This window comes from Erythranthe guttata, chromosome 8 (genome assembly GCF_056151865.1).
Source record: "Erythranthe guttata isolate IM_541 chromosome 8, IM_541, whole genome shotgun sequence".
Lineage (NCBI taxonomy): Eukaryota > Viridiplantae > Streptophyta > Magnoliopsida > Lamiales > Phrymaceae > Erythranthe > Erythranthe guttata.
The window spans coordinates 16,893,911-16,915,373 of record NC_142540.1 but is presented as its reverse complement, the minus strand read 5'-3'; the positions used below and the strand labels follow the sequence as shown (position 1 = coordinate 16,915,373).

General features: G+C 36.5%; 5 protein-coding genes and 1 pseudogene across 9 annotated transcripts; 4 read left to right on the top strand and 2 right to left on the bottom strand.

Moving 5' to 3' along the window:
• Positions 1–4: 4 nt before the first annotated feature.
• Positions 5–6,591, top strand: WAVE2 (SCAR family protein). Of its 3 annotated transcripts, none has more exons than XM_088822042.1 (10): positions 7–604; positions 1,312–1,475; positions 1,684–1,807; positions 1,881–2,013; positions 2,151–2,215; positions 2,376–4,818; positions 4,923–5,012; positions 5,441–5,548; positions 5,725–5,809; positions 6,358–6,591. In XM_088822042.1, the coding sequence occupies exons 1-9, from the start codon at positions 450–452 to the stop codon at positions 5,770–5,772; spliced, it is 3,330 nt and encodes a 1,109-aa protein (XP_088678168.1). In that variant the 5' UTR covers positions 7–449; the 3' UTR covers positions 5,773–5,809; positions 6,358–6,591. The 3 variants fall into 3 exon arrangements, with proteins under 3 accessions (XP_012830297.2, XP_088678168.1, XP_012830296.2); XM_012974842.2 differs by having other exon boundaries at positions 4,920–5,012; XM_012974843.2 differs by lacking the exon at positions 6,358–6,591 and having other exon boundaries at positions 5–604; positions 5,725–5,971.
• A 1,874-nt stretch (positions 6,592–8,465) lies between these two features.
• Positions 8,466–9,366, top strand: LOC148768649 (dof zinc finger protein DOF1.5-like). Its single transcript, XM_088822050.1, has one exon. The coding sequence runs from the start codon at positions 8,734–8,736 to the stop codon at positions 9,262–9,264; it is 531 nt and encodes a 176-aa protein (XP_088678176.1). The 5' UTR covers positions 8,466–8,733; the 3' UTR covers positions 9,265–9,366.
• An 864-nt stretch (positions 9,367–10,230) lies between these two features.
• LOC105951429 (olee1-like protein) lies at positions 10,231–11,474 on the bottom strand. The gene is made up of 2 exons (XM_012974858.2): positions 11,196–11,474; positions 10,231–10,800 (listed from the first exon to the last, which is right to left on the bottom strand). The coding sequence occupies exons 1-2, from the start codon at positions 11,365–11,367 to the stop codon at positions 10,457–10,459; spliced, it is 516 nt and encodes a 171-aa protein (XP_012830312.2). The 5' UTR covers positions 11,368–11,474; the 3' UTR covers positions 10,231–10,456.
• A 2,099-nt stretch (positions 11,475–13,573) lies between these two features.
• Positions 13,574–16,487, top strand: LOC105951551 (lipid droplet phospholipase 1). 2 transcript variants are annotated; one of them, XM_088822045.1, is made up of 11 exons: positions 13,574–13,843; positions 14,045–14,189; positions 14,315–14,382; positions 14,759–14,829; positions 14,940–15,143; positions 15,252–15,415; positions 15,519–15,574; positions 15,666–15,718; positions 15,815–15,983; positions 16,069–16,166; positions 16,275–16,487. In XM_088822045.1, the coding sequence occupies exons 1-11, from the start codon at positions 13,672–13,674 to the stop codon at positions 16,380–16,382; spliced, it is 1,308 nt and encodes a 435-aa protein (XP_088678171.1). In that variant the 5' UTR covers positions 13,574–13,671; the 3' UTR covers positions 16,383–16,487. The 2 variants fall into 2 exon arrangements, with proteins under 2 accessions (XP_088678171.1, XP_088678172.1); XM_088822046.1 differs by having other exon boundaries at positions 13,790–13,896.
• A 521-nt stretch (positions 16,488–17,008) lies between these two features.
• Positions 17,009–17,766, top strand: LOC105951550 (uncharacterized). Its single transcript, XM_012975005.2, has one exon. It carries the CDS (start codon positions 17,143–17,145, stop codon positions 17,551–17,553), a length of 411 nt encoding a protein of 136 aa, XP_012830459.1. The 5' UTR covers positions 17,009–17,142; the 3' UTR covers positions 17,554–17,766.
• Positions 17,767–18,132: 366 nt separating this feature from the next.
• LOC148768648 (putative LRR receptor-like serine/threonine-protein kinase At3g47570) lies at positions 18,133–20,511 on the bottom strand (annotated as a pseudogene). The gene is made up of 3 exons (XR_016032984.1): positions 19,091–20,511; positions 18,937–18,991; positions 18,133–18,435 (listed from the first exon to the last, which is right to left on the bottom strand). The product of XR_016032984.1 is annotated as a putative LRR receptor-like serine/threonine-protein kinase At3g47570 (transcript).
• Positions 20,512–21,463: the final 952 nt, after the last annotated feature.

Here is a 21,463-nt window from a genome sequence, read left to right as displayed (position 1 = left end):
ACATGCACTGTTCTCCTTACTGTTTATCAGACAGTAAAACCCTCTCTCTGGAATGGCTTGCAGAGTTGGCAATGTCTTCTTCCGCCTGGCGCCTACTCCCTCCCCTTTCTCTCTCCTCTTTCTCTCTCACACACACACAAACACACACACACAGAGAAACATGAAAACATGGATAACACTTTCTCTCTCTATGCATCACTCTCTCGGCAGTTAAGCTGCTGCAATCCCCCTACCTAAATTGTTTCTCTCTCTAGCTTTCGCTACAATTTTTTTTTGTTTCTTCCCGCATTATTTCTCGCAAATCATTCCTTCATTTAATTCAGTAGATGCTATTTCGCATTTCCCCTTTGTTTCTGCAGTGTAATTTGTCCTCGTACGACTCCTAGAGAGAGAATTTTTTTTTGTGGAGTCTATTGGAATTCGTTCTGTTTTTTGTGTGTAGCAAAACGATGCCGTTGGTGAGAGTGGAGGTGCGTAATGAGTACGCGCTCGGAGCACCGGAGTTGTACAGAGAGGCGAAGAAGGAAGATCCGAAGGAGATTCTCGAAGGAGTCGCCGTCTCCGGCCTCGTCGGAGTCTTACGTCAGCTCGGCGATCTCGCTGAGTAATTTCTCTATTCCACAAATTTCTTTGTCCATTTCGCTATACGAACTGTTTGGATTTATTGCACGAATTTCTCTGTCAATTTCGTGTGTAGCAACTCTATGGATATCTGGAGTTTTAATTGTGCCAACTTGGGGATTTTTTTTCCGTTCGGTTCACGATTTGGTTTATAAAATGAGATGTTTTTATGCTGTTGGATGAGAGCTATACATGGTTTATATTGTGCTGAGAAGTGATTTGTATTTGGAATCTTTTGTTTTCCGAATTTGTAATGTTTCTCTTAAAGTTGATTGAATATGGAAAGTAAATAATTGTCTATTTTCTTGAGAGTTGTAGACCCTGTTCATAGTGTAATGCTAAATAGGGGAAAGGTTTAACTTATGAAATTCAAAATGATGTTGAAATTTGAGAAATTAGGTTACAACTGAGTGTGCTAAGAGGTCAAAGATTACCCTGATATTGTGATATCTAATTAGGCAATTATGTGTATCTGCATTTACAGAGTGAAGCCTAAAAGATAATTTAACTCATATGCTGCATAATATGCAAATGCTTGTCCTAGAAAGAATGATAAGAAAATGTGTGACCATAAAAACATCTCCACAACCATATGTATGTGGGATGCGTGATGCTGTTTCAATATGATCTTTATAATCAAGATTTCCCACCTTCGCAATGTAAACTGAAATAGCATCTATGGTGTCGCAGATTTGCAGCAGAAGTTTTTCATGGCTTGCAGGAGGAAGTGACGATAACATCTTCTAGAAGCCATAAATTGATGGCTCGTGTTCAACGAATTGAAGCTGCACTTTCTCCTCTTGAGAAGGCTTTACTAGCACAGCGGAGCCACTTGCACTTTGCTTATACTGCTGGTATGGTTAAAATTCTAGATTTCACATTTTCTCTCTGATACCCCTTTCCTTTTCTTAGGTGAAGTTAAGTGATTGTAACAACTTCCCCTCCGAACATGTATTCACATATGCTTCGTCCAGTGTTCCAATTGATAGCTGCATGAACTGTACTCTCTCTACAGAATTACTCTTTCATCTTGTAGGTCCTTATCAGAAAATCTGTTTGCAGGATCCAATTGGCATGCACGTATCCGAAGTGAACAGAATCATTTTGTATACAGTGATGTGCCTCAATTTATCATGGAATCTTATGAAAACTGTCGTGACCCTCCATGTTTGCAGTTGCTTGATAGGTACGGACACTATTAAACTTTTGTATTGATATCCCCATCTTGGCCACAGAAATGAGTTTGTGCTTCCTTTTAGGTTTGATTCTGGCGGACCTGGTTCTTGCTTGAAAAGGTATTCAGATCCAACTTTCTTTAAGAGAGCATCAGTGGCGTCTGGTGAAGCTAGTACCGACAAGATTTCAAGAGATAAGAAGGGTCGCAAAATTAAGGTAATATGCCTTAAAAGCATTAGTAGGTATTATAAATGTTGCATTAACAGCAGCTCATAAATAACCTTGAACCATTGGTGGTGTTATGACAATGATATTTTCTTCTATAATGCTAAGATTTGCTGAAACTTGTGCAGAAAAGGAGGTCATTTCCCAAGAATGGAGAAGTATCACGAGATACATCAGCTTATAACAGTGGCAGGTAATTGCTATTTATACTCCTATAGTGAGGTTGAACTGTGGAAGGAGAAGTACAGACTGGAAAATGGTGGTGAAAGCATTGAGCGTATGACTTTTTAAAAAATATGAATATCTCTGATTTTCATGTTAAGGACTAACTTTGTGATGCCTGAACCTTACAGAATGCGTTTCGGTCATCTGAATATTGGTGTGCATTCCCCTTCTCAAACTGCATCGACGTACGATGCTACACTAAGATCAGATTTCGGTGAGCAATCAAATTTGCATTTGAGAAATGGTTCAGGCTTCACCGATGGTGATTCCCGTCCAAGTTACTCAGTGCAACCTGAAGAACAAGATTCTAGAGAATCCATTTCTTCTCTGGCAAAGAGGCGCAGCGATTTCTTAGACTATAATTTCGTCGATGAACAAATTACAAATGCATATGATGATATTGAGATTAATCTATCAGAAGAGCAGGCTGACTGTATTCCGTCTTCTGTCACTTGGGACGAAAAGAGAGAAGCACTTGATCCAACCAGACGGGTTTCCGGTAATAATGGAATTAAGCTGGAGGATGACCATAATACACATTTAGAATCATTCTCTCAGGATCTGGACTCAGAAATTCTCTGTGATGATGCTGTTAATTTTGTAACTGTTGACAAAATGGATCTCCCATCTTATGATCATGCTGTGGAATCTGGTGATGTACATATTGATGAGATAGAAAGTGAAACTGATCATTTCATGGATGCGCTTAATACAATTGAGTCAGAGTTTGAAACTGAGATAGACTGCACAAAAAAGCAAGAAGTAGAGGATTACCATAAGTTGGATGACAAAGGAGTAGATGACGAGCTCATAAGACATAATATTGAATGCCAATCTTCAAATTCCGAGCCTAATGTTTTGTCCAATCTCATTGAGTCAGAGTGTGAAGCTGATATAGACTGCACAGAAAGAGTAGTTGATGCAGAAAATGAGCTCGGAAGACACAATATGGAATGCCTATCTTCAAATTCTGAATCTAATGTTTTGTCAAACAGTTCTCTTGTCAATGGCAGTGGTGCACATAATCTCGTTTCAACGACTCCGAAACCCCTTGATGCAACTACCAGTTCGATTAATGGAGTAGCAGCCAAGGATGAAATTAAAGCAATATCTCTAGCAGAAAAGGATTTACAGTCATCTCAACAAGCTGGAGATTCATTAAGTCCAGTCAGTCCACAGCATCTTGATTCTGGTAATAATGTCGAATCTACTTCATGGACTGCATCAGCCAACTTCAGAGACAGTAGGCCAGGGATGCCAGTTACTGATAGAGCAACGAACAGTGCTGAATCTCAGAAACAATTACCAGAAACTTCTAATGCTGCTTCATTTACATTCTGGACTAATGGTGGCTTGCTAGGTCTCCAGCCTTCAAAGCCACCAGATTTCGGTGTATCAAAGGCTCTTCCCCAAGATCAAATGCATAAAGAAGATGCAGCAAAACAGGGACAAATGGAGAACTTAAAAGGTATTACAGACCACGATGATATGGATAGCTCTACATCCCATGATTACCAGGAAAGAGGCGCATCATTTCGGAAAACATCTTGGAAAATTTCGCCTGCTGATTTAGACATCAAACATGGTAAATATGGTGACTTACAATATCACAATAATGCCAATTCTACTGGATCAAGTGTAACAACAGCATCTGGAAGTTTTGTGCCGGTAAATTCGACTGGATCTAACAAGAAACTGTTGACCGGAGGCAGTGGAAACTACTATCCTACTGTAGACCATCAGAATGCTAATGCTTTTGAGCAGAAAATTAATCGAAACGGAACATTTTCTGGACGAAGTAAAGATCCCTTTATCGGCGACTCTCCTGTTTTGTCACCTTCTTCATCACCTCCACTTAAGCACATGAAAATATCGTTCCAACCAATAGGTGGCTTTGAGACTACGAAGCTGAAACTGAAATTCCCAGATGTAAACACTAATAGCGGGAATGGCAGTGATATCTTTCCTTCATTTCAGTTGGTCCCAGAGGCATCCTTTACTCCGCAGGAGGTTGGCTCAGACTCAGATGCTGACACATTTTATAGGTCATCACCTTCTTTATCAGATGATTGTCACAGCAATCAGTCTGAATCAAATTCCGACCAATGGGAGTCCAGCGAATCTCCCACTAGCAAGGACCGTGATATATACGATTCCTTTCGCAGAGTCTCGCTGACTGAATCTGTTTCAGCGGTTCAGGAAAAGGGGAGGACTAACCGTGAACTTCAATTGCCTTTTACTGAAAACGGCGCGCAAAATTCTGAATCTTGTGGCTCGTCTGATGCTCAAAGTTTAAGCACCGTAAATAACTCTATCAGAAAGGAACTAAGAAATGACACCAACCTAAATGACCTTGTGGAGCCGCTATTTGTGCCTAGTCCTGCTCCTCCACCTCTGCCTCCAGTTCAATGGCGAGGTAGTTCGGCCCCATTGGATGGTTCCGAGGACAAGCCTGAAAGCTCTTATTATGCATCATTTGATCGTACACATTCATCATCTACAATCTCTCAGCCTAAACCAGCCCCATTAAATGAAGATCAAATTGATACGGCAAATACGCAGAAACTCAAGGTCTGATGTTTTTCTGTCCTTGCTTGTTTTTTTTTTTTTTTTTTTCCCGTATATTTAAGCTGCATGGTAATCTTATGACTAAACTATATTTATGCACTCAGCAGTCCAGCTCATGGAAGTCAAATAAACAAAGAGAAGCTAATCAGAGCACGAATGTCGATGAAAACGACTTCCTACGGCAAATTAGAACAAAAGTGAGTTACTGGTGACTTGAGCTATTTTGTCGTGTCGTAACTTAATTGAAATCTGAATAGAACCTTACACCTGGTCTTTAGCACGTGAAGATAAGAAGGAATGATTTAGCTGCACTCGTTCTGTGCCTTGTTATGCTTCACTAGTTGACCACTTTGTTTACTTCATATATATGCCATAAAATTAGTGGAATAATCATAATTATTGGTTATCATTTGCATCTTGAAATACTTCAATATTTGCCTATCGTGGTGGATTGTCTGCAAATTTGGCTTTCATCTTCTTCTGGCCCTCGTTTATTCATTCAATTTGTCTTTTATGTGTTGCAATGTTCTGTGCCCATAATTTATATTGCATATCTTTTACATGACACAAACCATAATAACTTGAGAACTGATCTTTATTACCCTTCCGTTTTTTGTGGTGTCAGTCATTCAATCTGAGACGAACCGTGACTGCAAAACCTACCGTACCATCAGGATCCTCTGCCACTGTCCAAGTCACCGCAATTCTGCAGAAAGCCAACGCCATTCGCCAGGTTCTCTCTCTCTCTCTCTCTCTCTCTCTCTCTCTCTCTCTCTCTCTCTCTCTCTCTCTCTCTCTCTCTCTCTCTCTCTCTCACACACACACACACACACACACACACACACACACACACAAGTTACCCGAGCTTTGCTCTCTGATATTCACTGTGTTAAGTTGTTCTCCGTTCAGGCTGTTGGAAGCGATGGAGAAGAGGACGGGAACTGGAGTGACAGTTGAACTCCAGTTATTTTGTTTCCGATTTCGACAACTGGTGGTAGGTATTTGTGAATAAACCCTGTTTGTGTAGTTAATTTCATTTCTAGGTCATTTTTACATCACAAAATACTCTTTCTGTTAGTTTATATTTTTGTAGTGAAAATTAGGCTTCAATGTAAATGCTACTTTTCATGGCTCAACCATTTGCCCCCCTGTGAAACCTTTTCAGCCCCTCCACCCCCTTCACCCCCTTCAAAAAACCCCACAAAATTATAAATATAAATATATATATATATATAAATATATATATATTTATATATATATATATATATATATATATATATATATATATATATATATATATATATATATATATATATATATATATATATATATATATATATATATATAAAGGAAAAAAGACTCCATATCTCAGTTCACAATCCCCATGTGTCAAAAAGGATAGTATAAGTAGAATAAATTTAATCAAGCGACAAAAGGATAGTGGTATAATAAAAGATGCATGCATCCATCAATTCTTTATCTAAATTAGATGATTTGAAAATATTATAATATTTTAAACTATTTTGTAAACTCTTTTTGCAGGAGTGACTCTAGAAATGCAAAATACGTACAGCTTGCATTAGCCTTATTTAATTACTATTAATTAAAATATGAAAGAAGAGAGACTTTCAATTTATTCTATTCATTAAAGTAAAGCAAGTTGAATGTTAGCCACGTCAGCAACGCAACGTGCTAATCCAACTTTTCCAACACAGTAGTGTGCTTTTTATTACACTAATTTAATAATCAAAGTGCACCGAGATATTTTCTTGCCAACGACACTCGTGTAAGTACCAAAACATGAGGGGTATTTTCGTAAATTAATCTTACATCAAAAAGTGGCTGGCCGTACCTTATATTTTTACATTACACAGTGTTTACATGAATTGTATGTATGTAAATTAAAAGATGTAAAATTATTTGATATATTTTACTAAATGAAGCATCCAGACAGTAATAGATGTAATAATTGGAGGATGCCTTTTTTAATAAGCTTTGTATTTTATAAAGAGATGTTTAAAGATGTAAAGGAAAAAAGTGCGTATCTTTTCAACTAAAGAACGGAAGTAAGTTGTTCGTGGAGAGAGTCTTGAAAAGAAGGTTTTGGAAATGAAGCAACTTTTGTATTTAATCAAAAAGTTAAAGGAAATAATACTTTATTAAAGTAACCCCCATATAATCAAACGGAAAGCCACTCGCACTACCCAACACAACCACAAGAAAAACAACACAACCACAAGAAAAATTCTAACCCCAACGTGGATCGAGTATCTGCCGCTGCAGTGTCGAGAATTTCAATTTTAATGTGAGTTGGTTCCTTGTGGGCTCACAAGAAATTTCGTCTATTAAATCTGTTGGGCTAAGGGACTAGAGTCCAGTGGACTGGACGAAAAATTTCGTCTTTTGGTACAAGAAAAAAAAAAATCATAATCTATGAACATTAAATGATTTTTCTGATTTTAGAAGAAGGTTTTCTTTATTCCGACTTTCCGTAAGAAAATGATTTTGTAGCCTTTCGAGTTCCTGAATTTTTTTTGGAAATTGTCTAATAAAAAACGTCATATTTCCAGCTCTACAGTTTATAAACAAAAAGCAGAGAAATAAGTCAAAATAATGAAATAATAATTGGAGGAAAAATAAAATAGAAGGCCAAGCCGGCCAGATACACTGGTTATAGTAATTATCTCTGTTGACTTAGAAATGTGCAACGACCCTTGACTTTCTAATTCATTATTTTTCCACGTATTTTCTGATTAATAATTATACCATATTTTATTCATATTAATTTTGTATTTTCTTATTCTTTTATTTTTCACATTTCACAGTTTCAATAGAAAAAAAAAATGTAAATCTTTGTAAAATAATAATAAGATTAGAAAAACAGCAAATTAAAGTTTAATCAAATGAAAAGACCTTTTTTTTGGTAGCTTTATTATCCCTTTAATCTTTCTTTTATCTTTAATCTTTATGCTCCAACTTTGAAAACACCTTTTGTACTCAACTAATTAGTAATTACCTGTCCATGGGACCCACAAACTCAATTTGATAATGACGTGGACAAAAAGTTCATCGTCAACTTTTCAATTACCACCCACCACCCCCCACCCCCCACCCCCCCCACTGTTTGCTGCTGGCGGCTCTCTATCTAAATCTTCATCTAAATCCCCTTTTCATTTATTTTTTCTTTTTTGCCACTTTTAGCTCCTTAAATAGTCTTTGCCTTCTTTATTATATTTATATTATTTATATATTAATCAAACTTAACTTATAATAATCACAAAATATAAGTTAAGATCTTTGATTGTATTCTCTCAACTCTCTGCACCTATCTATTTCTATGATAGTACACTCGAAGAATATATTTTTTAATTTTTAACATTAATATCTTCAATATCTATAGCGTATCATAGATTGCGTAATATATCTGATATTACACTCTCTGATGAATATGTTAAATAATAATATATTTTTAATTTTTAATATTAATATCTCCAATATTTATACTTATAATAGACTGGGTAATATCTCTAATATTACACTCTGACGAATTTGTTAAATAATAATATTTTTTTAATTTTTGATGTTAATATATATGTATATATGTGTGTGTATGTATGCCAAACCCTCCAAAGACTTTCTTCGTCAAGATCAACCATGCACTTTTTTTCTCTCTTCTAAAACTTCCCTTCTTCTTCCTCCCACCACCCCACCCCCCACCCCCCACCCCCACCCACCCCCAACCCCGGGGCTTTTGTCCATTACTTTTTGCTTTTGTGAAGAATATATATTGATCACATATACCACTATATATATACATAAATCAATTCCCTTGTAATAATACTTCTTCATCAAACACAATCATTCTGCACAATATATATATATATATATATATATATATATATATATATATATATATATATGGCTGAGGTTCAAGAAAATAGCAGTACTTCATCAGGGATCAAGCTATTTGGAGCAACAATTACCCTAAAAGAAAGATCCCAATTAGCAAATAACGAAGAGCCCAAGAAACTTTCCGATGATGATCAGGCGGCGGCGGCGGCGGCGGCGGACAAGAGGCCGGACAAAATAATTCCGTGCCCGAGGTGCAAAAGCATGGAGACAAAGTTCTGCTACTTCAACAACTACAACGTGAACCAGCCACGTCACTTCTGCAAGGGCTGCCAGAGGTACTGGACAGCCGGCGGAGCCCTCCGCAATGTCCCCGTCGGCGCCGGCCGCCGCAAGACGAAGCCGCCGTGCCAGGGGCTATCGTCTCTGTCGGAGGGCGGCTGCTTGTTCGACGCGTCGGGCCGGGCCGTGCAGCAGCTGGACTTCGATGCGGTAGTGGAGGAGTGGCAGGCCGCGGCGGAACACCCCGGCGGCGGATTCGACCGGCGGCTGTTTCCGGGGAAGAGGCGGAGATGCGACCCTAATAGTCAAAGTTATTGATGATCCTTCGAATTTGTCTTGTAGTTTCAAGGAAAAAACAAAAAAAATTAATTAATTAGAAACGAGATCATTAATAATTATATTAATTGCTACTTGCGTTAATCTCTTCTTGCTGTACCAACAGCCTGTCCCTAGTTGATTACTTCACTACTATAATAATATGCTTTTGATATTATATTTATTAATTAGAATTACTAAAATCGTAGATTAGGGAGAAAATTTTGCACGAAACACGAAGATAATTAATTAATTATTTATTTATTTATAACAAGATAGGGCTAAGTCTTCGATGAATTAGTCTAATAATCAAAATAATAACATGGGTCCAGGATTGTGTCTTAATTACATGAATAGGAATTGTGGATAAATATTTATTTATATATTATACATAATTGACTTAATTAAGCTAGATAAAATTGACAATGTATAATTTTTTTTTTTTTTTTTTGAGTAAAGAATGTATGATTAGTAGTAATAATTTTGCAGTTCTTTGTATTAGCTAGTGAGAATATATATCAGCGGTTGGAATAAGTGAGCTTATATCAATAGACCAAAATTTGATTAATTCTCCTACCAAAAGTTGTTAGATCGAGTTTGTCACACATGGTTAGTCTATTGTAGTTTACGTCTCTCGTATAATTTGCATGCTATTATATGGGAGTCTAGGTTTACTCAGTGCAGCTATATGGGCTACTGTATGAATGGATAAAGAACAATGTAAAAATAAATCTTTAAATAAAAAAATATATATGTACCTCATAATTAGGATCTGATCCGACAGAATAGAGAAAGAGTTATAGAACAAAGAATCACATGCTAAAAAGGGCTTCCTTAGCTTTATAACTAACTAAATAGATTAGATGCTGCAAGAATATATCAATGTGCTGTAGAAACTGCGGCAGAACCTTATTATATATTTATATTTGTAAATGCCAATTATAAGAAAGAAAATTTAAATACATCATGTAATAAAAAATGTATATATATATAAATAGTTTCTATTGTTTATTTATTTCATCAAAATTCAACATCCTTTATTATCACCAAAACTACAAGCAAGGACTATACATTTATATATATAGTACCTTGCAACAAACTCTAGAACCAATCAAATCTCTTAAAAAAAACAAAATAAAATAAAAATAGATAGGTATACATTCCGAAAATTATTAGATATTACGGAATTAATAATTTAGAGCTCCTCTGGGTTGATCTCGAGTTCCTTGAAGAGCTGAGCGCATTGGGGGTCGGCTTTCTTCTTGGTGAAGCCGAGTGGATTGGCCTTGCGTGTGTTGTCATGGAATCCACTGTTTTTGGTGAGTGTGATTCTCGAAGTTGGCTTGGTGGCCCACCCCTCGTCTGGGACAACGCTGCAGTCCGGTCGGCTGCTCCTGACAAGTGTGATCTCGCATTCATCTTCACCGTGGTCGCCTTCCACCGTGAGATGATATTGCCCCTTGTCGTCCGTGATGCCCTCTAGACTGTAGGTTATGTTGCCTTCTGTCTCGCCTTTGCACTGGAGTCTCACAGTTGCACCTGCAGTATATGTGTCAGCATTATATTATTCAGTGGCGGAGTCAGAATTTTACACTTTTAGCTAATCTGTTTAGATAACATATCTCTCCATAAAATAATAGGGTTTCTGAGATGTAGTAGGGGGTCATGGCCCCCCATATGGCCCCTACTACGATTTATATATTAAATAGTGATTTTTTTTAGTAACGGCGGATCGGTCGTGGACCTTGTGTGGGCCTGATCGTTTCTCATGCGTAACGTTTTATTTTCAAAATTTGCACGTGTGACGTGTCAAGACGATTCGTGCATGCATGTCCGAATATAAGGATGAAATATAATGTGTAATGGAATTTCATGTGGCTCTTAATTAAAGACACACATATATATATATATTAATACAATATAATGTAATATACCTGCCATAGGCTGACTGAGTTTGTTGATGAAATTGGTGCGGCAGACTTCGCAATAGACATCTCCCTCGACGGAGAACTTAGTGGCGGCGGCGTTTGACTGGGCTCCGCCGGGGAGGGACAGCAAACACAGAGCTCCGGCGAAGAGGATTGCAATTTGTGTAGCACTTGCCATTTTCAATCACTGTCTTAATCTTTTTTTCTCAATGCGAGGGGATTAATAATGAAATGAAAATGTTTTAAATTGTGTGTGATTTGTCTGTGGGGAATTGGTGGCTATTTATATTGATTGTCAATTATTTGTGTGAGGTGACATTTTCTTATTGTTTTTGTCTTTTTTTGTGGTTGAAAATTAAACTTTGACTCTCCACCTTTTTTGCAGCACCTGAAAATAAGCTCTATCCCACATTTTTTTAAAATAAAAAAGTAATAGTTAGTTAGTTTATTAATCACGCATTCGTATTACCTGTTTCATGTAATTGCATTTTGACCAGAAATTCAAATAATCATACTTTGGGGAAATATTTCGAAAAAGAAAAAATTAAAGAATTAAAGACTTAATGGACTTGTAGTAAAAAACTTAATGGGCTTGGCCCATAATTGTTTTTTTTTTTAATTATAGACGAGTTATGTTTTGATCCATTAAAAAACCCAAGTAAATAATTAGCCCATTGAAGTGGTCAATCTTTCATTATCATTGTCCTTGCATTGTACATTTATATTAATACGATCAAGTCTTAATTGTCGAATCAACGACTTTATATAAGGAACCTCATCGTATCACCCGGTATACCCTCGTCATATCCATCAAAATAGTAAGGCAATGTTTGGAAGCGTTTTAGATGTTATTTTGATTTTATTTTGAGGAAATATGTTTTGGGGGGAAAATTTGAGAATGAAAGTAATGTTTGATTATATTTTGGAAGGAGACAGAATACACTGTAGCAGTCAAATCATGTTTAAAGTGTTAGAAAAATGTATTTTTTAAGAAAAAAATTGAAAGATGAAGTGATGTTTATTTGTTACAATTTTTACTGTAGTAGTCACATCATGTGTGAATGAGAGAGAAACTTTTAAAATTATTTTGAGAAAATGATTTAAAAAGTTTAATAAATAAAATTTTGTTTTGGGGAAACAATGAAAACAAAGTAAGAATTCTTCCAAACATAAGTAATCCCCACATCCTTCCCATTTAGCGTGTACCACTTGTATGTAATAAAGCCAATAAGGTCCTCCATCGTACACAAAATCGGTCCGGCGTATCTTCACATCGAACGAACCCCCATGCTTCAACACAAGTGTCATAGTTGATTATATGTACACTTGCTTGTCAATTCTACATAATTCTAATTTACAACTAAACGTAGCTACTCTGTGAATTACGTACACTCAGTCCACGCAAAATATAACACATATTTTAAAAATCGTAACAAAAAGAAACTAGTTCGCACACTTTTTCTTCAGAAACAAGCACACAATAGTATTTAGTAGCCCGACAACGAATCAATCGAGCGAATAAATCTCGCAAATAAACTGGTTCCTAAATGATATCACGTCTTCAACAAAAAGGGCATCAATGAAACACGAAAATCACAAACATTGGTTATGGAAGGAGGTCGCGAATGAATATCACATTGCGTTCACAGACTAAACACATGGCCAATTTAGTCTTCTCGTGTCTAGTCAAGAAGGTCTCACTAATTGAAAATGAAATTCGAGGGTGTAAGTAAAAGTCTTTAAATATGAATTTAATTCATACTATTTATCCATAAAAAATATACTACTAGTAATAAATTAAAGGATAAATTACAACCACCATTGATGTATTGTCAAATTACGAAAACCATCATCTTGTTTGGATAAGTATAACTATCCCCTCAACTCCTCAAATGTAGTGGAATCTTTGAGATTATATGAAATATTATCACTTTTGTACCCGTTTTATTCCATTGGAACACTACATTTTAAAGCAAGATGATCATAATATGTGTTTTTTGGCTTGTATATATCAGATTGTGGTGCATTAGAAACTGTATTTGTACACAAAACGAGTATAAACCAGAGAACATTCCACGTGAACTAGATGAATATGTTGAATTTGACACCATAAGAAAAAATCATAGTTAAACTAGATGTAATTATCCAAACAATAAGGTTTTTTTTTGTAAATTGACCGTACATCGGGGGTGTTTGTAGTTTACCCTAAATTAAACAACAAATAATTACTAAGCACTAGTTCAACAACTAGTTCCCCTCCAATGGCGCAGAGGATGGGCGGTGGTCGAATCAGGTATGGGTACGTACGAGACAATGTGCAGAGGATAACAAGATGATGGCATGGATTGGGTCTGTCATTTTCTTCATATATTCCAAAACTATCTCTTTCTCTCTCTTCTTTCTCTCTCTCTCATCAGTCAACCACAGCTTCTTTGCTTAAATTATTACAACTCTTTCTATTAATAGCATTCCCCGCATACAAATGGCGTCCTCGTCTCCTTTCTTTTATTGCAACTCCCCTCAATTTCCTGACCATCGGAACACCAATTCTACTAATAATAACAATCTGACGTCATCCTCCGCCTCAAATTCTTCCTACCCTAGCTATTTCTGCAATCGCCGCCGCTGTAATTGCAATTCCGCAGCGTTTTCCGGTAGCTATTCCGACCCCCTTTTATCGGATTTTCACTAACTCTTCCGTTTGGAGGTTTCCTTTTTCTTTTTTTATTAGTTGTGCTGAAAATAACTAGGGCTGGAATTTTTTGCGTAATTTTGAATTATGATCCTTTGTTTTTGTAAAGGTTAATTGCAAGTAAATTACTATCGGTTTTAATTCTTATTTTCAACTTTTGCAGGCTCAAAAATTATTTGGAAGCATAAAAATATTAGGGCTGAAGCCATGAGTACATCAAATGGGAATCTTTCATCACAAAGGGGCATTGTCGATTTCGAGGATGAACCCGATCATCTTCTTGTTCTTGTTCATGGCATCTTAGCTAGGTATATATGCTTATTCGACTATTCGTATACACCACTATCTTGTTCAAGTATTTCGGTTGGAAATTATCATCGTTTTTTTCGGGTTTCGATGTGTTGACATTGATTGCATTTTCCAAGTATTGCAGCCCAAGTGATTGGACGTATTTTGAATCGGAGCTGAAAAGACGATTAGGGAAGAAGTTCTTGATTTACGGTGCGTTGCTTATGCGTTATCCGAACAAGTATTTCAATGTTGTTTTTGTGTTGTAAGAAAGTGGCGTTTGTAAATATCGATGGTGTATGTATATATTAATGCCGCCTTCCACAGCTTTCCTCTGTTTTTAGAAAACCGGTTAAAGTTGGTAAAATATTTACAGTTAAACCTCTTTAAATTAATACAGTCGGGACTAACAGAATTCTATTAATTTAGCGAAATATTAAATTACGAACTAATAATTTAATACGTTTTTATCGGGTTGGGACCGGAAGAAAGTATTCTTTAGGCGAGGTTATTAATTTATCGAGGTTCTACTGTATATGGTTTTATAAGAATTGACATTTGCATCTGCTAACTCGCTTAATATGTGCAGCAAGTTCATGCAATATGTACACCAAGACTTTTACGGGAATCGATGGTGCTGGAAAACGACTCGCAGATGAAGTAAGTTTCGAGATCGAGTCTTTATGCATGCCTTATTATTTCTGAATATATGAAGGTAGATTTTGTTGAATATATTATTATCTTCTTACACGTATATTTGCATCGAACAGGTCGTGCAGGTAGTGAAGAAGGCAGAAAGCGTAAAGAAGATATCTTTCTTAGCACATTCGCTCGGTGGATTATTCGCAAGAAACGCAATTTCGGTGCTGTACTCTCCAAACGTGTCTTCAAATAAAGGTTTAATTGCCGGGCTTGAAGCAATTAATTTTATTACACTAGCAACACCTCATTTAGGAGTTAGAGGAAATCGGCAGGTATATGTTTCTGATTACTATATCAATCATTTATTTATCGGATAATTACGAAGAAAGTGCTTGATGCTATAACGACAACTTATACAAGTGTCGTTAGTTGTGATTCAGCTTCCGTTTCTTCTGGGAGTATCTTTCTTGGAGAAACTAGCTGCTCCGATTGCCCCCGTTTTTACGGGCAGAACTGGGAGTCAGCTCTTTCTCACAGATGGCAAGCCTAATAAACCACCTTTGTTATTAAGAATGGCTTCCGATTGTGAAGATGGAAAATTCATGTGAGTATTATTATTATTATATTTAATTTGCTAAAATTTGTTTTGTGGTGTATTCAAAGCTCAAAACAACAGTTTTTTCTTTTTTCTTTTTTTTTTTTAACAGATCGGCGCTTGGTGCTTTCAAATGTCGGGTTCTTTATGCCAATGTCTCATATGACCGTATCCCAATAAATAAAAAATTGATAATTATTGTTGCAATTTTTTCTTGCTATATCGTATTTTGATTATTGAAATTCTTAACGGAACCAAGATATGGTTGGTTGGCGAACATCTTCCATACGAAGAGAAAATGAGCTCTTTAAAGTATCGAATTCTTATTTCATTAAACCTATAATTTGCATAAAAAGAAATCTATCTTGATAATTTATTTTGTAAGACATTTGATTTTAAATTTCGCAGCCACCTCGTCGATCTTTAGATGGCTACAAACACGTAGTTGATGTGGAATATTATCCACCGGTTCTGTCTGAAAGTCCCCGTTTCCCTCCAGAAGCAGCCAAGGCAAAAGAAGCAGCTCAAAACGAACCAAGCGTACAAAATACGGTACAATATCATGAGATTATAGAAGGTATATTTATCTAATACTTCTTGTTATTTTTTTGTCGAATTAATTATGAAAAAAATAATATTTATTATTTGTTTTTGTGGGGCAGAGGAAATGATACATGGATTACAAAGGCTAGGGTGGAAGAAAGTTGATGTGAGCTTTCATTCGGCATTTTGGCCGTTTTTCGCGCATAATAATATCCACGTAAGCGTGTGAATTTAAATTGGTAAATATTTTTTCTTGAAAAATATTATGAAGATGGACGTATGTTTGGTGGTGATTCTTGATTTTGTGGCTCTCGATTAATAATAGGTGAAAAACGAATGGTTTCATAATGCTGGAGCAGGAGTGGTTGCTCATGTTGCAGATACAATAAAGCAACAAGATTCTTCTTCTACGTACATTTCTGCTAGTCTGTAGCTGTACGTTTACGATGTTTTGTTGGAAACTCGTAATTGTTACAAATGAAAGCCAATGTATAAGTTAGAACAAGAGCTGAAAAATCAATAAAATCGACTTCTTTAACGTAATTGTTACTAGAAGCCCAATGTATAAGTAAGAACCGGGACAGTTTGCATCCCTCAAGTTTGCACTAATTTCACATTTGATGGCCCATGTTAAAAAAAAAACTTATTTGGTCCCTCATGTTTCAATAATTTAACACTTTTGGTCTTTTACGTCAATTTACCGTTAGTCCGTCAATTAAGATAGTGATGGGAACACACTTGATCCCATTAGTACTAACGGAAATGACTAAAAGTATAGAATTTCTAAAATATGAGGGACTAAATGTGAAATTTGTACAAATTTGGGGGATGAAAACTGTATTTTTCCCAGTAAGTACCAGAGCCGAAAATTCAATAAAATCCTTTTTTTTTCTTTAATAAAGATCTCAAAAGAGGAAACTGATAGCCAGACGAATGTAAATGAAAGTTCAATTTTCCTCGAAAAGAATTATAACTAGTATAATTTTTGTGTCCTCTTTCCTTGTATTGTTGCTTATGTAAAGGATTGTCTGCTTAATATTCTTGAGTTTTAGTGGAGAATACAAAGTTCATCACATTGATTTCTCCACCTGCATTTGTTTCTTGCTGGGATTTTAATCATTATAAATCCTCAGCTGCAAGAACTTCGATACTCCCCACAGAAGAAAATCGGATAAAAAAAGAAGAATTCCGGAATGGCAGAGAAGGAAGGAGGAGTTGTGAAGAACGGCCACGAAGAAGGCCTAAAAATGGCGAAGTCCCTGCTAGAAGAGTTCGAGCTGCCATGTGGCCTTCTCCCATTGGCCGATGTGGTCGAAGTAGGATTCGTGAGGAGCACTGGTTACATGTGGATCGTGCAGAAGAAGAAAGTCGAGCACAATTTCAAAATGATTAGCAAGCTCGTGAGTTACGACTGTGATATAAAGGGATACGTGGAGAAGAAGAGGATCAAGAAACTCAAGGGAGTTAAGGCGAAGGAGCTTATGCTTTGGCCACCTGTCAACGAGATCACCGTTGATGATTCGCCAGCTGGCAAGATCCACTTCAAGAGCCTAGCTGGCATCACCAAGACTTTTCCAGTCGAGGCTTTTGCTGCTGGACAGTGATTGTAATATCCGAAAATTTATTGGCGTTCTGTTTCCTTTTATTTTCGTTTTCATAAGTGCTTATGACTTATGTTACGTTGTCTGATTACTAGACGAATAAGTTGTTTGCATGCGTCACCGTCACCGAATTATGTTTAATTAAGAGTAATTAAATTAAAATCAAGATTCTTATTGGTTCTTCACCTCACAATCAATATATAGTGCTTATTGTTTTTTTCCCCTGAAATTATATTGCGGACATGCATAATTGATAATACCGTCCAGATCAAAACTCTCTCTTCTGAGCAATAAGGTCTCCACATGTTTGTAGAAATGCTCCAATGAAGACTGTTCTACTGACAGCAAACAAACTCAGATATGTTTCTCTAACATAAATGTAATGGTTGTACACTTGTACTTTGCTGGCATCTCTAGTATTGTCTTTCTTGTTCCCTTGTCCGAAATTTTCATCTCTCCATTTCCTGGTAGTTAAAATATGACTGCTCGGACATGCGACAATTCGTACGTGTAACTTACACGACACATTTGATCGTGATATCATCCCTAAAACAGGTATGTATATAATCACATTATGAGAACTCATTCAAATTACAAAATATATTACCAAACAAACACAACATTAAGTGCTTAACATACCGAATTATTCTTCCCTTCATTATTACACAGTTCATCAAATCACTAACATCAGTGGTACTTGGGCATAATCTTTTGTTTCAGGTCTAATCCCTTCGAGAATATCGAACTTTGATCTTCTGCAGCTCTGCCAAAGCTTCTTTCATGATTATTCTATCACCAGAAGATTCCGTGCAACACTTCAAAGCCAACTCCAGTATTGATGACATACATTGCATGTTTTTCTCAAAGCCTTGTTCGTTTTCCGTATTTAATTATCGAAAGGAATCCACATTTCTTCAAGTACAAGTTCACCCTTGTAGAAGAATTATTAATTCGGAATATACAATAGAAGATTATAGATTTTTAGAGCAAACTATAATTCCCGAATTTTCTGAGCAGTCCTGCGAGCGCAGAAAATCACCATAAATCAAACTTTAGTCGGATATGCTCGAAATTTATACAGTAGCTTGCTAACCCTTAGATCTACAATCAGTTAGAAGGGTTTCTCGATCGGATCAACGGTCGCGGAGATATCGGTAAAGGAAGAGGACTGAAAATTTCTGGACAGCAATTTTTCGAGGAGGATTGAGGGCTTGACGTGGATCCTCGTTCGTGCGCCGAAGATAGAAACGAATCTGCTCGCGAAAACTGTAAGTTGCTAGATTATATTTATTCCGCTTTAAACGAATCTAATCAAAGCATGTTAATAAAATTAAAACCGGTTAATCTAGAACCTCTTGCGAATTTTTATTGAATTCTGGGCTTCACATCCCAACACTATAAACGTCACACCTTGTCGAAACTAACCCTTCCATACCATACTCTATAAAACACCAATCATATAATGCAGTAAATAGAAAGTGAAATCCAATTGAAAATATCTAAAATATAGTATGAGTTGAAAGTGGGAATATTAATTAACCTGGTGCAATGTAACCCATTGTTGCTAAGGTGTCGGTGTGCACGGTGCTCTCGCCTTCGCCCAACAATTTCGCTATCCCAAAATCACTCACATGAGCAACCATTTCTTCATCTATCAAAACATTGCATGGCTTCAAATCGCAATGAACAATGAGTGTCGAATAGCCATGGTGAAGATACTCCAACGCACATGCAACATCAATCATTATGTTCATTCTTTGCATGAGATCCAAGCAATAGTTGTGTGAATACAACCATTTGTCGAGGTTTCCGTTTGGCACGTATTCAAGTACCAATGCCTTAAAATCCTCGTTAGAGCAACTGCTAATAACTTTGGTGAGATTTCTGTGACGGATGTTTCGCAGTACCTCACATTCGACTTCAAAGCACTTAGAAGCAGCTTCCGATAGTGAATTGAAGACCTTGACAGCCAAAATCGTCCCATCTCTTAGAACGGCTTTGTACACAGAACCAAAACTCCCCACGCCAAGTAAATTTGTTTCGCTGAAGTGTTCAGTTGCTTGTAGGAGTTCGTAATACGAAATTCGTTCAGATACGGTAGGAACCAACCCATCAATTCCATTGATTGCCTTATTTTTTCTTCTGTGTCTTATGAAAATGAAGGCCAAACAGAGAACCGATATAAATGCGACAACTCCAATAAGAATAAATAAAGCTAATCGCACCCTTTTCATCCTTGACTTGTGTTTGGAAACATTATGATCGCAAGGTGGGAGATTGAACCTTGGAATTCCGCATAGTGCCTCATTACCCTTAGAAGACTCGATAGTGAAGTTTACGAAAGGACCACCAGTTGGAATTTCTCCTCTCAGGGCATTGAAAGAGACATTAAAGTAGTTGAGGTGTTGAAGTGCTTCAAAAGTTTTTGGGATTGATCTAGAGAGACAGATGCTCGAGTTTAGTTAAAAAACCCAACCACGGTGGAATCTGTCCACTCAAGTTGTTTACTCTGAAAGAAATAAACTTCAATCTGTGTAAGAAAGACAACTGTTGAGGCAGAACACCACCGAAAAGGTTGAAACTAAAATCGAGTGAAACGAGGAAGGAAAGGTTTCCTAGTTGCGGTGGAATTGTGCCTGAAAGACCCATGTAAGAAATGTTCACCGCAGTTACTCGATTATGGCGCAAACCGCAAGTGACGCCAATCCAGCTGCAGACAGAGCTCGAATTCGTCCAACTTTTGGCAAGTGTGTTATCAGGATCCGAAGTGATACGAGATTTCAGGGCAAGAAGAGCAGATTGATCTGTGGTTGAATGTGTTATTAGGCAATATGATGACATTATTATTTGGAGGAGTAGAACTATACATGCAAGAATGCAACAGCAAGTTTTCCCCATCATTACTTACTGCAATATTATTTATTTTGGTGAACTCATTATTATGGTGATATTTATTTATATAGTGAAATACTTCAATATAATTCATTTAGTCGATGAGTCAGTCTCCTACGAGTCAAAGAAGACCTTAATTCAGTTATTTATTGCAGAGGAAGCTGTAGTAACTGTATTTTTGGAATTTAAATTTGGATTTAAATTTTAGGGTAAATTACACATACACCCCCAATGTATGCTAAAATAACCTTAAGGTCCCTGTGGTATTAGTAATTACATCCACACCCTTGAAACAATTACCGGATCCAAGATTTCATGTCCTGAGGACCGATATGCATTATATTTCTTTCTCGTGGGGCCGTTAATGCTACCATAGACGAAAATTTATAAATCTTACATAAGATAATAATGATTTAAGAAATGTTAGGAGAACCATGTCATCCCTACCTCTATGATGTCTCCACAATTGCAACAAATTAATAATCCGTTAGAACCCTAAAAGGAATAACTTATCCAATGTATTATTCCGTTATGGTTTCTAACAATGTTTCGGGGGTCATTGTAATTACAGATACTCAAGGTACCTTAAAATTATTTTAATATACTTCGGGGGTGTAGGGGTAATTTACGCTAAAATTTATGAGGAGAGAAAGGAAAATTTAGGAAATTAAATGTTTTTTCCAGCCCCATTCAATACTCAACTAACAATGGGCCAAGCCCGTTACTTCATGGGCCCATTTCCAATTAAAACTGTCGTTGTAGCATTTATTTCATCACAGGGACCTCAATAATTCAAAAGTCCAGTTTTTCGTAATTTAAGGATAATTGCGGGGTCGTTTTACAATTTCGAAAATAAAATGAAGGAAAGGAGGAGAGCTGTAATCACAGGGGATCACTATTTCAAATCCCAACTTTTGCTTACTTGAATACCAAAAAAATAAAAAATAAATAATTAATTGTAAATTACTTTAATACCCTTAATGAAATTAAAACTAAAAAAATATTACAAATACTATTTTTC